Source organism: Cyprinus carpio, chromosome A6 (genome assembly GCF_018340385.1).
Source record: "Cyprinus carpio isolate SPL01 chromosome A6, ASM1834038v1, whole genome shotgun sequence".
Taxonomy (NCBI): Eukaryota; Metazoa; Chordata; class Actinopteri; order Cypriniformes; family Cyprinidae; genus Cyprinus; species Cyprinus carpio.
In genome coordinates this window covers 31,941,076-31,959,733 of record NC_056577.1, presented here as the reverse complement: position 1 = coordinate 31,959,733, position 18,658 = coordinate 31,941,076, and the positions used below count along the sequence as shown (strand labels likewise).

Genomic DNA, 18,658 nt, shown 5'->3' with positions numbered 1-18,658 from the left:
ATTAAGCTGATTTAAATGAAAAATGTGTAAATAAATTTTATTTAATTATTTAATTAATTTAAGCTGATTAGAATTTTTTTTTAAATCACTAAAATATTTGTAATTTATTAACTTGTTATAACCTGATTTTAAATGAAAAAAGTATTAATTTTACTAAATTAATTTAAGCTGATCTAAATACAAAATTAAAATTATTAAATTCGTTTAAGTTTAATTATTAAATTATTTAAAAAAATTTACAAATCTGTGAAATGACTTATTTTATTTAAATCTTCCAAAATTAAAGGCAGTATAGCAAATACAAACATGACATAATTAAAATACTACAGTATATCATTATTTCTGAAAGTGTCTCACCTCCATGTCTTCCTTTCCAAGTGTTGTATTGCTCATATTTGTGTGATTATCATCTGCAGACAGACAGAAACACTGAGTAGAGCAGTCATGTACACTGATGAGTCAGGATAATCAGGACAGGATCGGGTCAGACTCACGCTGTCTGACGGAGCCGTTCTCTGCGGGACGCTGGCTTTCTGTCCGTCCTCTGCTGCGACGCACCGCCGTGTGACTCGTGTCATGAGTCGACATGATTCCTCTGTCTGTGTTAGTCGATCAAAGTCCTGTGAAATGTCAAAGAAACACACACACATAACATTTTTTTATGATGATGGATCCTTACCAGGAACAGAACATATAAATAAAGCACCAGAATACTGAAGCTAGAGAATTAAATGCTATTTGTGAAACTTGAAAAGTTGTTGACGTCAACCCCAACAGAACTGAACACATTTGAGAAATTATATATATAATAAATCTGATTTAATTGTAAAAACAATTATTTAAATAAGATGTAAATGCTATATATTAATTTTTAAATTAATAATTAAATATTCATATATTTAAATGCTATGCATTAAATGCTTTTTATGTTTGTGTGTGTGTGTGTGTGTGTGTGTTTATATAAATATACACACAAACATAAATGAGTAATTACGTGTGTTTATATTTACATATATTTCATACATTAGTTATTTGATAATTAAACACACACACAAATGCATTGTTGTAATTTATTTGATTTAATTTGATATTTAATATATATATATATATATATACATTTATGATGTAGTATATACATTTGCATATATTACATATACATTTAATTTGATATTGGACCTTTTTCACTGACTAAAAACTAAATTAAAAATATAACACAAAATTATAACACAATATTACTTTTGCATTAATACTCATGCTAAACAATTTTCAGTAAACTAGTTAACGCTGCTTTTTGAGCGTTTCCAATCTCTTGATATTTCTTCTAGAAGGTCACAGAAACTAGATTTTGTCTTTTTCTTTCGGAGCAAATGAGAATGCAAAAAAATATATATATTTGTTATAGTTTCTGTTCATAAAAGTTTTCGTAACTATGGCGACCTCCACTTTTGATAACCCTGGAAATGTGAAAAGGGTCATAAATTGTATGCATTTATAAAATTAACACATTTGTTAGTGTTGCATAGTGTTACACAGACATGCATCTTGACCTTTTGACCCCTGCTGTAATGAGTTGACCTAAAGTTACCTGTGTGAGAAACTAAACTAGGTTACCCAACTGAATGTGAACCGTTGAAATGATTAAATGAGGCCACAAACTCCCAACCCACAGTGTGTGTTTACCGTGTGCCTACCGCGTTTACCTCATGTAAACCGTCATGTAACTCAGCTAATCACATAATAAATTCACTCCAATAAAAAAAAAATTCACTTCAAAGATAAAGCAGTGCCATGAATAATCAGAGTTAAATATAATGAATATTAGCAGTAAATGCTGATAAGAGCTGGGTTAGTCGCACTGACGGACAGAGTTCACATCTGATGAATTCATGAAGAAATCAGTTAAATGTCAAGGAATCTCTGACTTGATTAACTGATTTGATGAAGTTAAGAAATCATCTTAAAAATCTGTTACATTAAAGCATTTGTAAGAAGGCATTTATGAATAAATCTCATAAAACACATCTGGCTCATATTTCACCCAAAAATCAGCAAGAAAGAAATTGATGACTTAAATGTCAAATGTTAATTTTTTTGCATAAAGAAAATGCTTTACTATAAATGTTTATTACTTTTTAATTGTTTTTATTATTATTCTCAATGATGAATCACTTATTCTTATTAACGTTTTATTCTTATTGCTCTCACTTACTGCAATACAGTTTTATTTTTCAAGCAAAAACGACTTTAATACAAATTTTATTTAAATCCTCACAAATTAATGGCAGTGCTATAAATAGCACTATTATCTATAAACACTACAAATTAAAAATATATATTAATTATTATTTATAATATTGTGGGAGGTAAATGTGGTTATCATGAAAATATCAACATGCAAGCAAAATGTTTTCCTTATTTATTAAAATAAAATAAAATAAAAAAAATAAAATAAAATAAAATAAAATAAAATAAAATAAAATAAAATAAAATAAAATAAAATAAAATAAAATTACCTTTATTAATATGCATTAAAATTAAGAAAGTCCCCTATAACATGCCTTAAATCTGTATTCATATCCTATTAATCACTGAATATGAATCTTATTTATCCAGAACATACAGAATGCTGATGAAGCTACTCACCGTCAGCTGCGCGTCCGTGTTTCTGTCAGCGCTGACTGTACGAGTGTTTATATGTGAGCTTTGCTCCTTCATGTGTCAGCGTTCAGCTCCACAGCACTATCGATCTGTTTAGACACAGAGTCTGCCCTGCTGACCCCTCACTCATCTCAACTCAGCAGTAACCATCACTCCTCATATGTGTACGCATGAATATGTGAATTAATCCATACACAAACACACACATTCTCAAAACTAAACATCCTAAACATTCATACGCACAAATTGAATACTTCACACATTGAACCCTTTACACAAATTACCCTTACCTAAATGAACCACCTTTATCTCTCAGATTATATCATTATTATTTTTATTTGTTTATTACTCTTATTTGAATGAGACACAGGTTCAGATATGGACACTTGATCCAATAAATGACGTTCACATTTTTTACATATTTTTGGAGAACCGTGGACTTTTTAAATTTGTAATTTAATGTAATCAATACATCGATTATACTAATAAATTCATTTAATTTATTATTTAATTTAATTTAATTTAATTTAAAAGTTTAATGGCAAGTTCTGCACAAAATTTTATAGTTAGAATTGGTATTCTATGATGATTTTAGCATTTGTTTTCAGTAGAATATCAGCTTATTTGCATGAAACCATTCATCAAAGTAAATTGAATTTAATCTAATCAATGCATCGTATAAATTAATTTAATTTAATTTAATTTAATTTAATTTAATTTAATTTAATTTAATTTAATTTAATTTAATTTAATTTAATTTAAAAGTTTTAATGTGAAGTTCTGCAACTGATATATAATAAAAATTTATATTTTATGATTATTTTAGCATTTGTTTTCATTAGAATTTCAGCTAATTTGCATGGATCTATTCATCGATGCCTTATTAAAGTAAATTGAATTTAATCTAATCAATGCATTGTATATATGCATTTTTAAATTATATTAAATTATTAATTTAATTTATTTTGATTTAATTTAAAAGTTTTAATGGGAACATGTGCAACATATATATAATAAGAATTTATATTTTATGATGATTTTAGCATTTGTTTTCATTAGAATTTCATCTAATTTGCATGGATCTATTCATTGATGCCTTATTAAAGTAAATTTAATTTAATCTAATCAATGCATTGTATAGATGCATTATTAAATTATATTAATTTAGTTTAATTTAATTTAATTTAATTTTAAATGTTTTAATGGGAAGATCTGCAACAGATATATAATAAGAATTTATATTTTATGATGATTTTAGCATTTGTTTTCATTAGAATTTCAGCTAATTTGCATGGATCTGTTCATCAATGCATTGTATAAATGCACTGTTGAATTCTTAAACTAAATTATTAATTTAGTATCATGTCTACTTTTATTCACCTATATCAATAATCAAAAAACACAGGTATTCATAGACTGGATTCTCTTTATTGAAACGTATTTTCTAACACACGTCCTCGAGTCCATCATCATATTCATCATCAGCAGCATGAAACACATATATATACGTGTGTGTGTGTGTGTGTGTGTGTTTTCATTCTTTCTTTCTTTCTTTGACTCCTGACTCCGTTTCATCCTGACTGGCAGATCAGGATGTGCAGAGAGGTCAAAGGTCAATCTCATAGCAGCCGGACCCTAGGTCATGTGATCAGAGGTCACACTGACCGATGTGAGTTTCTGATCACGTGTTTGTATCTGTTCTTGTTTCTCCCACATCTGAGTTTATAAACTGCAAAGTTAATCATTTCTAAACTGCATTTCTGATGCATAAAATCCTTAATAACATAAATAACCAGTACAAATCTGTGCATACCAAACACACTGCCAACAAAAGCTATTCTGTCATTTAAATATGAGTATAAAAATACTTACAGCTACATAAAAATAGCTACAGAATTTCATCATAACATCACATTAATGTCGACAATGACTAACACCATCATCCGGTCGTTCTCATATTTATCCGAGATATGAGTCTGCGTGAATTATTGCTGATGCTGTGTAAAGAACTGATATTTTATGATTTTTAGATGTTTGTTTTTCATTAGAATAGTCATTTGCATGGCCATATTTATCAATGCATTGTATAGGATTATTCCAATTAAATTGATTTATCAAGTTAAATTATTTAACTGAATTCTAAATCAAATTAATTTAATCATTTAATTTCTCCACATTTATTAGCATTGTATAGGATTATTCAAATTCAACTGAATTATTAATTTAAGTTATTTAATTCTAAATTCAAATTAATAATTAAATTTTAATGCTTTAATTTACTTTAATTTTTAATTAAATTAAATGTATAATTTAATGTGTAATAATTTATTGATTAAAAATTAAATAATAATAAATTCAAATTTAAAAATTAATAAAACAATAAAAATCAAAAAAAAAAAAAAAAAAAAATTAAATTATTAAATTATTAAATTAAATTAAATACATTTTTATTCATACATTTTATTTGTCATTTTACTTCTCAAGTAAATGTAACTTGATTGAATAATAATTAGATATTTTTACAGAAAAAATACTAAAAATTTTAATTAATAATTAAATTTTAATGCTTTAATTTACTTTAATTTTAAACTAAATTAAATGTTAAAATACATTTATACATAATAAAATTTATAATAATTAAATCTAAATTAATAATAATTAAAAATTCAATAAAACATAAATAATTAAAATAAAATAAATTAAATTGTTTAAAATTAAATTAAATTATTAAATTACATTTTTACATCTTTAAATTAAATTAAATTAAATTAAATTAAATTAAATTAAATTAAATTAAATTTAATTTAATTTAATTTAATTTAATTTAATTTAATTTAATTTAATTATTTAATATGAATGAATGCTAAAAAAAAATTAATTAATTCAAAAAAAACACACATTTCCTACATTAAAAAAGAGTGATATTGTACTATATGAACTAATTGGTATGAAGGCTTGTGAAAAATGGTTTAAGTCATTGAAAACCCACATTTTTTGCCCTAAAATCTAAAAGACAGAAAACCCTTGCAAAGAAGAAGTTAAATGAAGATGTTCCTGAAATGTTCTGGCAGGAACGGTGTTTGTCTTCTGCAGTGGAAGCTTATTCAGAGTCTGAGGTTATACGACGGAGCAGACGGCTTCATGTTCTTCACTGGATCTGCAGGCAACATGCAAATATTCAGAAGAACAGATCGTCTGCAGAGAAACAGAAGAAAACTCATCATCACACTGCAAAACAAATAATCACACTCCAAAACAAACATACTCCACCTTCTTTCTTACATACTTCACTTCCTTTCTCAAAAAGAAATCACCGTTTTCCAGAAGAAATCAATTATCAAACATAGAACAAAAAAAAAAATATTAATCAAAACTTCCAAAAAAAAAATGTTTAAAAAAAAAAGTGTTTATGCTTAAAACAATGACAAATATTTGCAAACAGAGTACGAAAAATAAACTTAATTAGAAAAAAAAAAAAAAAACATAGATATATCCTATATATATGATATATATATATATATATATATATATGCAATAAAAAATATACATTCTGATATAAACTTTAAAAGTCAGAATTTTAAGATTGCAATTTTTATTCATTCAATTATATATTACATTTTTATTCATACATTTTATTCATCATTTTACTTCTCAAGTAAAATGTAAAAGAGAAAACTTGAATAATAATTTGATATTTTTATAGAAAAAATACGAAAAAAAAATTACTTTTTGTAGTTAAAACAATAACAGTAGCAGCAACATTTTTAACCAAAAAAAATTATAATAATAATAAAACTAATTCAAAGAGAAAACCCTGACATCAGCAGATATTTATTCTTGTTTTCAGCATAAACAAGATTCAAGATTCAAGATTTTTTATTTGTCACATACACAATTATATAGAGCAATAGAGCTATATAACCGCCAGTGGAATGTGAGTTAAAACAACCGCTCCATGGACAGTGCAATTATTAAAGAATACAACACAGATGAAAATATACATAAATATAGGTATGAAAACATATTATAAACATATTATTATTATAACATAATTTTTTTCCAAAAAACAAGACTTAATATCTTAAGTATAAATAAAACAGAATAAAACAAATTAAAAAAGTAATTATGACTTTTTATCTTACACCTTTTTTCTCTGAATTACATCTTGCACTTCTGTTTTTTTGTTTCTGCCACAAAATGAAAATTAAAAAAGGTGATTGTGACTGTTAATTCTCACAGTTTTTCTCACACTTGCGAGTTTATATCTCGCAGCTCTGACTTTTCCCTCACAACTATGAGAAAAATGTCAGAATTGTGAGATAAAAAGTTGCAATTGCCTTTTTATTTTTTTTATTCTGTTGCGGAAACAGGCTTAAATCCTTTTAAATCAACTTCTCAAGCATATGTGACTTGATTTAACAATAATAATTAGATATAGCATTTGAAACACTCGTAGTAATACCATGTTTTTTTTTTATATTATTAAATCCTGTTATCGTTGTTTACCTGTGTGTGTGTTTAGCTGGCGGCGCGCTGCTCGTGAAGCTTGTGTTTGTGCTGACACACACTACATCAGAAGACATCATTAGAGTATGAACTTATTAATTACAGTAAACAGTGCTTTACAGTGTTTTCATTCACATCTGTGGCACTTCCTGGTAAAATAAGAATGAATATGTATGAATATAAATGCATTCATACTCACTCGCTGGTGAAACTGGACTGGGGTTTTTCAGTGGCGCTGGTGAACATCTCATTGCTGAACGTGATTGGCTGATCCCTGCTGCGCGTGAACATGTGATTGGCTGATAAGGAGGCGGGGTTATGTCCTGGACGAATCGGTTTGGCTGAGGACAAAAAGTAGCATTGTTTAATTGAACAATATTATTATTACATTTGAAATATAACATTTAATTAAAAAATTTAATGTTATTAATTATATATAATTTTAACATTTAATAATATGATTAAAATTACAATATAACACTTATTTATAATATTATAAATATGTTATGAAATATATTTAATGCATTTCTTAATCATGTTTAATATTTTTAGTAAATTCATAAATTATTTACACAGTTATAGCATTTTATGATATAATATGATATTATACATTTATTAGAAAATATATTTAATGTGTATAATGTATTTAATGTACCATGTTTAATATTATTAGTAATTTAATAAATGATTTATAAAATTATAAAATGTACTAATATTATAATTATATTCATAAGTTCTTATTTATAACATGCTATTCATAAATTTAATGCATTATTTATTATATTTAATAATGCTTTTAGTAATTATTTATTTCTACATTATTTATACAATTATAAAATTATAATTAGATTTATTATATTATAATTATGAAACATATTTAATGCATTTCTTAATCAATATTAATATTAAAATAAAAAAAAAAAAATTCAATTCAATCACATAATAATAATAATATTATGATATAATATGATATTATACATTAATTAGAAAATATATTTACTATGTATAATATATTTAATGTACCCTAACCCATGTTTAATATTTTTAGTATTTTAATAAATAATTTATAAAATTATAAAATTTACTAATTTCATAATTATATTCATAATTTCCTATTTATAATATGTTATTAATATATTTAATTAATTACTTAGTATATTTAATAATGCTTTTAGATTTAAAAAATAATGCTTTTAGTAATAAAAATATTAATTTAATATATTTGATGTGCAATGAAATATATTTAATAATCTTTTTAGAAATGTAATCAATTCTGAAATTACAATTTTAATAATATTTAATACATAAAATAAAATATTTCAGTATATTTAATGTATTACAATTAATAATACAAACATATTTAATAATAATAATAATGGTTAATATTGGTTAGTAATTTAAGAAATATTTTTTTTTATTTTAAAATCTTAATATTTAAAATACTGCATCTTATTTCAAGGTATGAGGAAGCACCAATATTTTATAGTGTATATAAATAATTGTCATCGATGAGATCTATTTTCAGATAACACAGAGACTAAAATAAAAGCTACTAGAGCTGATGCCTGAGATATTTATTTAACCCAGGCCATCAGAGCAGAGTATCATGGGAGCTGCACTGACCGATGAGCGCAGCGTGAGGCCGTCTGAAAACGTTTCTGACCCTCATGGCGTCTTTGATGTGCTCGACCTCCTGCAGGTAGCGCCGGCGGTCCTTCGTGGCTCCTTCTTTGGCTTCTCTCAGCGCTTCCTCCAGCGCTCGAACCCGCTCCGCCGTAGAGCCAAGACGCTTCTCCAGCTTCGGAAGCTCACAGCGCAGATCTGCATTATCACGAACCAGCTGAGCGAGAGATGAACACGTAATATTTGTATTTTTATTTTTTGCAGGTATTTGCTACTTTTTTTCATCAGAATGTATCTTACAATTCTGAGAACTGCGAGAAAAAAAGGCTTAAATGTTGAGTTAACCTTTTTATTTTATTTTATTTTTTATTCCATGGTGGAAACAGGCTTCTGTTATTTAGTGTTTAGATACTATTATAGTTTTTATTAATAGTTTGAATTATTTTTTAAATTTTGTTTTTATTTAAATTTTATTTTAAAGTTTAAAGTTAAAGTCATTTTTATTATTGTTTTATATGTCTATCGTTTTTTTAATACATCAAATTAACCTAAATTAAAATGAGAAGTGTTGCCATGGAAACTAAAAATAAATATTTTATATAAAATGTTTTTATATATTTATATATTTAATATTTTATGTTATATTTTATTTCAGGTATTTATTTTATTGCAAGTTTTTTTTTTTTCAATTTTATTTTTTTTTTTTTAGTCATTTTAATACTTTTAAGTTTTTTATCATTTATTTCATCTTATTTATTCCAACTATTGATTTTTTTATGGTTTTATTTTTTTAGTTGACTGTAAAAACCCTGCTTCTTTCATCTTAGCATGAATTTTCTTATAAACATTTTATTTTGTGCTCCACACAAAGCAGGTTTGGAGTGACATGAGGGCAAGTAAATGATGACAGAATCTTCATTTTTGGCAGAATTATTCCTTTAATGAGCACATGCACATGTAATGCACGGACAGGCCTCAGAGTTTATGACACTTCAATGATGTAACGACCCTTTAAGACAGACGCCGAATATATTCAGACTAACACACACACACACACACACACACACACACACACACACACTAGAGAGAAACTTCATATGAGTCTGGGCAGATAAGAAAGACAGATGAGCAGCGCCGTCATCCGTCCAATCAGAATGAAGCACATAAACAGATGTGAACACAAACACACTTATTTAATGCTCAAATGCTGAAAATAAACCAGCCTGAGGTCTCCTCTTCTCATATCTTGTTAGACAGACCGGTCTTGGTAGATCCTAAACCAGCTGTTTTTTCACCAGGGATTATTTTAATACACTAATTTTCAAAAGTTTGGGGATTGGAAATGTTTTTTTTTTTTAAAAAAGAAGCAAAAGGCTGCATTTATTTTTTTTTAAATACAGGGAAAATTTTGAAATATTATTACAATGTAAAACAGCTGTTTTAAATGTGAATATCTGTTAAACTGTAATTTATTTCTGTGATGCGCAGCTGTATTTTCAGCATCATTACTCCAGTCTTCAGTGTCACATGATCTTCAAAACATATTTTTGGAAACGGTGATAAATCTCAATAAAAATACCCTATTATAAACAAAGTTGAACACAGCTGTGCTGCACAATATTTTTGTGGAAATATTTAATTTTTCAGGATTCACAAATGAGTAGAAAGTTCAAAAGAACAGCATTTATTTGAAATTAAAATCTTCTGTAACATTATAAATGTCTTTAGTCACTTTTGATCACTTTAATGCAGCCTTGATGGATAAAAGTATTCTTTTTTTTTTATTATTCTTACTGACCCCAAATTTTTCAATGATAGTGAAAATAAAAATGCAATTAAATTAAACGGTAGTCCATTACATGCTCTTTTTATATCCTATTTAAATAAATGATACAGACAAAAATAAATAATATTAATGCATTTTAAAAATAGCAAAAACCATTGAGAAAAAAGCTTTAAAATGATTCTCTGGAGTCTGTGCATTACACACAGGCTTGTATTGAGTCGACTCACCGTCGAGTAGGTCACGGATTTTATCCATGTAGATTTCAAAATAGGAAACCTTGAGAGAGAAACGAGAACAGCTGACGATGTGGAATTATCTGACAGCATTTCATTTCTTCACTAAAACACAAAAAGATGTGTTAAAATGAACGACTTGATTTGTCAGTACCTTAATGTGAAACTCGAGGTTTTTCGTCCATGGTGTAAATGTGTTTGAAAATGTCTTCAGCGATCCTCGGGATGATTCCTCTTTTGTCAGGATCATGCAGTTTTCCCTGAGAGAGAGAGAGAGAGAGAGAGAGAGAGAGAGAGAGAGAGTGTTTTTAATGTGAATATTCTTCTTTTATGTTCATCAGAATAAAGAAAGTTTTACGGTTTTGGAGCAACACAAGGGTGAGTATTCTTCATTTCTGAGTGTACTGTTCTTTAATAATGAGTAAAGAGCAGCGTAGAGAGCTGTTTTACCTCCATAGTGTAGGTTTTACCAGATGAAGTCTGTCCGTACGCAAAGATGGTGCCGTTATAACCATCGAGAACATCTGGAGAGAGAGAATCTAAACTAAATCAACAGTGCTAGAAGTTTCATCACATCACCATCAGCCCTTAGCAACAATGTGGATTTACTTTTGAATTGTAACATTTTTAAATCAAATGTAGCATGTGCAAGATACAAAGTATCATCAGTGTGTTATTAGAGGAAATAAATAGAAACTTTTTTTATTTAATTGTTTGTAAATTATTAAAAGAGGGGCAAGACGCCTGCATGAATAAACTTTCACAGAATGTATAAACGACTTCTGATATAATTATTATTAATATTTGTATATTTTTAAAAGTGTCCTTAATATAAAAGACTAATACTACAACTCTTCTATTTAAAATTGTGTTTTTAAAATGTAAACATCTTTAAATTTTAGTTGAATAATTGAATAATCGATGACAGACAAAGCAGAATCCCAGTAAAAGACATCTATCTGAAAGGTAAAATTGTTCTATGACAGGCATATTAATATTTAAATAATCAACTATATTTTAATTGAAGACAATAGCAACAGTATGAATGCAAATTTAATGATTTTACTAAATCTGTAGGTTTTAATGAAATCTAATTCATAGAAATATTAAATAATAACCCAATTATTTAAATAATAATAATAATAATTAATTAAATAATAATTAAAGATTAAATAATAACCCCATTAATTCATTATTCATCATCATCATCATTATTATTTAATTATATTATTTCATATTTAATTATTAAATAATAATTAAATAAAAATTAAATATTAAATAATAACCCCATTAATTAATATTACATTTAGTATTAGGATTAAAAAGAATTACAATTAAAAACAATAACTCCAAGGGCCTAATTTTATCAGTTCACTTCAAAATAAAAACTCCATTTACCTCACAAATCTAAAAACATTAATGTGTCCACAAATCAATAACAAATAGACACAAACAAAACACAATATAATGTCACAGCTCACAATTTTCCACAAAATTAAAACTGCTTCAACCGACTAAATCTCACAAATCCTGATATTCAGATGGAATGCAATTATCTTTATTTATGAGAAATAATGTGTGCTATACAGTTTTTTGACATTTATTTATATGTTTTTGAAGAATCAGCCCCTATCTACGCACTCACCTTTGACAATCTGTTTAGTACACGTGTTGTACACCTGCTCCTGTGTGCAATTCGAGGGAAAGACTTTGTCAAAAACAAACGGCTTCCCCTGTAAGACACAAACACATACAGTTCTAATAAGTTAGAATACACATGCTTCACATTAAGCGCTTCAGTCAGTAATTAGCTCCTCTCTGTCACTTCCACAAGCTTTAATTGATCCTCAGAAGAGCATTGAAGTCTCAAGAGCAGACGCACACCTGAAGAGTCTCGACACACACGTTATATGAAGCCGACGCAGACGTTTGTGATGACAGAACACTTAACCTTTGCTTTCTTTCAGCTCTCAGCAAGTTCACTGCAGTGCAGTCTCTCGACGAGTCTTAAAATAGACTGCTTTATGTCTGTCTGTGCTTGCAGAAATCATAACGAGCGTCTAAAACAAGAGCACACAGTGTTTATGGCTTAAATATGCGGTGATAAGATAATCAACAGTAAAATTTACAGTAAAAAACTGATAGCTGTGGTTGCCAGAATTTTACCAGGAAAAAAATATGATAGCAACGTTATCCGTAATCCATAATAACACTTCCTCCAGTGAAAAAGTGCATCTCCTGTTGTCTCTCACATCAAAATCCAGACACATATTTGTTTAGAGCTGTTTAAACGCTGCTTGATCTGTGCAGATTTCTCTCCTGATTCACACCAGAACACTTTTTTTTCACTGGAGGAAGTGTTATTATGGATATGGACTGGAGTGTATTTGAGTTAAAAGCGTCTTAATGCTGGATGTGTTTCATCTTTTGTCTTCTCCAGATGTTCACTGATGGACTGGAGTGCTGTGGATTACTTGTTGATTATTGTGATGTTTTTATCAGCTGTTTGGACTCTCATTCTGACGGCACCCATTCACTGCAGAGCATCCACTGATGAGCATTTTCTCCAAACCTGATGAAGAAACAAACTCATACATCTGACCTGAGTGTGAGAACATTTACAGCAGATTTTGGGTGAACTATTCCTTCAGTCTACCAGGAATAGAACCTAAACCACAGGCTGCAGTTCTAAACATAGCTGTATGAATCATCTGAATTCAGTCAGATTTACTGTGTGTAGAACTTGCCTCAAGCCAGAAATTCAACAATAGGAGAGTATTTCACACAACTATTTCATGATATCAACACTCTGGGTTGTTTAGGAAGTTTTCAACATGTTTTCTGCTGAGTTCAGCGTGAGCCACAGAGCAACAATCTGGTTTGCAGCGTTGCACAGCTTTTAGGAGTATATTGAGCTAGAAGCCACTAAACTCTCCTTCAGTAGGGTCTCTGATTTCAGCTTTAGACTTGCAGAAATATAATTAGTTTTTTTTTTTTTTTTGCATTTGGCAAATTATATATATATATATTTTATAGACAAATTATATTCATAATATATATTGCAAACAATGAAACTTAATGAAATGTATTTTAAAATTTAAAATGTATTTAGTTTTTGTATTTCAGGGGCATTTTCACTCAATACATTTTCAACTTATAGAATATTGTTTCTGGAACATTGTGAAGCATGTTCCTAATTTCTAATTTTTATATAAATGTGTTGTGTGTTCACACCATCAAGTTATAGAAAACAAATTAAGTTTTTCTTAAAAGGTGGCATGTGAATGTATTTTCTTGGTCTAAAATATGTTTAATTTTATTAAATTTAAATATGAAAAGAATAGTATTATTATTATTATAAAAATATTATAAAATATTATTAAATTAACATTTTAAAATATATTTATTTTTAAAAATACTTTCAACAAATTAAAAATATACAAAAATACACTGGTAGAAAATATATTTTGAAACACATTTTAACAAATATATTTTTGTATATCTGAAATAGATTTAAAAATATAGTTGAATATATACAGCCATATGGGCTTTATTAATTTTCACATTATTTTTTTTTCTTCTTCTTCTTCTTACATTGAATCTGTTTGGTTCTTGACTCTTAAAATATTGTTACATTTCAGGTTTAATTAATCAGCATTTTCCAAAGGAAAAAATGTAACTATTTAATTTAGTTTTATTAACTTCATTGTAAAAAATAAATGCAAATAACTTATAATTAAAATGCCAAAAATAAACAATGTGGCAACATCTAAATTAACAGCTTTTCAAAAATATTATTTAACATGACTAAATCAATATGCTTACATTAGGTTACAACAAAAACTCAAACTGAGGTAGAAATAAATCGAGCTGAAAGGTTCAGAACATTTTGACATTTGACAGTGAAGCCCAACCAGAACTCTCTCTGACATCAACATTCATCACACACGTCTACAAACACAAAAGCATCGATCTGTTCCTGACATCCACACCTGACCGCAGACCAGACAACAAAGCAGCGTGCCGGACACGGTGTCTCCTTCAGGTTGTATGCTGCTGTGGACATAATCAAAGCCGACAGCCGTCTTCCTCTGACTTCTGATGCATGTCAGGATGTGAATCTATCAGGCCGGTTAAAGCGAAAATCATTTCTACACAAATGTCACTTGAGAGTTCAGCGGTGCACAGTGATCATTTATCTTAATGCTTTACTAATGAAAACCCTGGCCTTGAAGACGGTTCATTGTAAACCTGCATGTTTTACCAGCCGTGTCAGTGCTCCCTTCATTCATCTTTTAATATATTAGATCAATTATTAAAATAAAGACTAAAATCGTATTGGTTAGGATTCTTTTCACAGTATCGTGAAGTGAACACAATGCAGGGCTTCATTTAAAATCATTTCACTACTTTGGTTTGAGTGGATGTTTAATTCTTTGTTTAAAATTTAATATTTTAATTCTAATTATTTGAATGACAGGATCCTCCAGGAAGTGACATCATTTTGGAGGGAACATTCTCAGAACGTTCTAGCAAGATTCTCTCAATGTTTTTCTGGTAACGTTAATAAAAAGTTCAGTCAAAATTATCTGGTCTTTTAAAAATGTTTGCACAGATACATTGATACAACGTTCATGGAATATTTTTTTTAACATCTTAGACATTTATCTTAATGTTTTTTAAATGTTACTTGTTTAGGAATGTTCAGAGAACGTTCAAAAGTAACGTTAATGTTTGCAAAAATATAAAATGGAACGTTCCCTCAACATTCACATAACAAACCTTTTTAAAACATTTTTAAAAATTGGATGTTTTGGACGTTCAGAGAACATTCAGAAATAATGTTAACATTGGCAAAACTTTCTTATAACATATTTTTGTGAGCTGGATCAGTGGATTTAGTGAATTTTGTGATGTTGGTTGGTTTGTTTCACTCTAAAACATTCATCTTTGGTCACAAATCAGTTTAATAATGTCAACATTTCAAAAGATGGGTGATTATTTCTGAGCATCTGCTATATGCTGTTATAGAAATAATTATTGATATTCATGTTTTCAGACGTTACAGAGTTTGTTACAGAGTTTCTGCAGTATAGGGATGATCCATTTATCCCACACACACACACACAATCATCAATAACTGCAAACCTGTGCCATCTATCACACTGAGACTGGCACATTCAGACATATATTTATTTCCTGACACACATCTTTAATCTGAGCTTTAGAGGCTGATATATTTGTGTTGCAGCACTGGGAGCCAGTTATAAGAGCTGCAAATGCTGTTATATTTCTGCCATCAGGAGATCAAGGTTCGGTAGAATTTTAGTTCTTTTTCAGGGGGAGCAGGGTGGACACACGTTCATTTTCATAACGAGGGAAAAACATCGCAGAGCAAAGAGGACACAGACAATGCGCCAGCAGACAAGACTTATGATGTTTGTACCAAGAGCTCCTAAAAAACCCACAACAAATTCCTGTGTGTTTGCACACACTTGGCGAATAAAGCTCATTCTGATTCTGATAATAGAAAACAAAGTCTCACCATTCAAATTCTGTTAGTTTTATTAAGAATTTTGTATGATAAATAGAGTCTTGGAGCTCTTTATTGGCATGACAGTTTTATTATAATTAATAAAAATGTATAGATTGGTTTGTAAACGTGTGCAGATTTCTATAATGATTCAGACCATAACACTTTTTCACTGGAGGAAGTGTTATTATGGATTATGGACTCGTTAAAAACGTCTTAATGCTGGATGTGTTTCATCTTTTGTCTTCTCCAGATGTTCACTGATGGACTGGAGTGCTGTGGATTACTTGTGGATTATTGTGATGTTTTTATCAGCTGTTTGGACTCTCATTCTGACGGCACCCATTCACTGCAGAGCATCCATTGCTGAGACACTTATTCATTGCTACAAATCTAAAAACCTTAAAAAAACAAAAAAATCAACAAAATCTCAAATAAAATCAAAATTAACACATCTACATAAAATGATCATTTAAAACTGGAACTATTCCTTTAATCTATAGATGTAGCTCAAAGCTAAAGCCAGGATCACAAAGATAGTGTAAATGTTGTCAAGATTATCCTCAAACAAGCTTTGCAGCAACTGATTTTGCATCAGTTTTCCTCTTCTGTACCTTGATTTAATACAAGTAACTCAATCCTCATTAGTGCATCTCACACACAGAGAGATTTTTTTTTTTTTTGACAAACCATGAGTCATAACCACAGCACAAACACTTTATCTCAGACTGTCTTTCCATCATTGCTTTCACAGATAGATGATGCTCACTTAAGTGTGTGTGTGTGTGTGTGTGTGTGTGTAATTGACACTCTTTTACTCCTCTGGTAACGTGTGTACTGTTCTGAACCCTCAATTCTCAGGCTTAAGGTGTTGTTATATATATTTATATTTATATATATATATATATATATATATATATATATATATATATATGTATATATATATATATATATATATATATATATATATATATATATATATATATATATATATATATAACTGCTTTCAGAACCATTTATGAAGTTTTCATTCAAATGAAATATTGTTTAGATATTTATAAATGCACTTGTGTGCGTGCATAAACGTGCACACGACACAAATCTGAATAAATCAGATCATCAGCATGCACTGGCCAGTATTTCATTAAAAATTAATACCACCATCTGGAGGAGTGTGAAAACTGAACTTTGGACATGGATTTGGACTGTGACCCATCTGCGTCACTTCACTGATAAACACAGAATATCAAGAGGAACACTGGTATGAACTTACCCCGATGATCACAGTGTCATCTGCGTAAAATGTGGGGATATATCTGTCCCCTCGGAGGATTTCGGACTGGTTCAGAGGTCTGAAGCGACACAACACCCTGATGTTGCATTCTGCGCTGACACCAGCCATCCTGTCCTTTTCTTCTGATCGGTGAATACTCGCACAGTCCTCTGCAGATGAATGGCTTTCACTGACAGACGAAACAATCAGGATGAAGGCTCCGTCTCAGATCAATCTGCTGCGAATCAAACATCTTGCAAATCCGAGAGCCGAGCGGGTGACAGAGAGTAAAGAGAGTTTCAGTGAACCGCTCTCTCGAGGTTGTGTGGGGAGTGCTAGTGCTGCAAAAGTGCAGCGTGATGCAGCAGGGATATGGAGACACGCGCTGGGCACCGCGGCGCTCTGATTGGCCGGTATTTGACAGGGGGCGGGGCGTATGCTGACTCTCGCATCAGCACCGCTGGTCAACTTATCAACTTATATTATATTATATATATATATAATATATATACAGTACAGGTCAAAAGTTTGGAAACATTACTATTTTTAATGTTTTTAATAGAAGTCTCTTCTGCTCATCAAGCCTGCATTTATTTGATCAAAAATACAGAAAAAACAGTAATATTGTGAAATATTATTACAACTTAAAATAATAGTTTTCTATTTGAGTATACTTTAAAAAAATAATTTATTCCTGTGATGCAAAGCTGAATTTTCAGCATCATTACTCCAGCCTTCAGTGTCACATGTAACATCCAGTCTATCACATGATCATTTAGAAATCATTCTAATATTCTGATTTATTATGAGTGTTGGAAACAGTTCTGCTGTCTAATATATTTGATAAATAAAAGGTTAAAAAGAACTGCATTTATTAAAAAAAAAAAAATTCTAATAATATATATTCTAATAATATATTTTCATTACTATCACTTTTTTATCAATTTAACACATCCTTGCTGAATAAAAGTGTTGATTTTATTTAAAAAAAGAAAAAAAAAAAAAATACTGACCCCAAATTACTGACCAGTAGTGTATATTGTTAT

The 18,658-nt window shown here is 29.0% G+C and overlaps 1 protein-coding gene and 1 pseudogene across 1 annotated transcript in view; both read right to left on the bottom strand.

Moving 5' to 3' along the window:
- Nucleotides 1-2,799, bottom strand: part of soat2 (sterol O-acyltransferase 2) — a 13,470-nt gene extending 10,671 nt beyond the window's left edge. Inside the window, 3 exon segments of the mRNA XM_042759056.1 lie at nt 358-410; nt 495-620; nt 2,644-2,799. Of these exon segments, the coding sequence (XP_042614990.1) occupies nt 358-410; nt 495-588 (147 nt within the window). The 5' untranslated portion in view covers nt 589-620; nt 2,644-2,799.
- Nucleotides 2,800-5,582: 2,783 nt separating this feature from the next.
- On the bottom strand, nt 5,583-18,024 carry LOC109072582 (annotated as a pseudogene).
- Nucleotides 18,025-18,658: the final 634 nt, after the last annotated feature.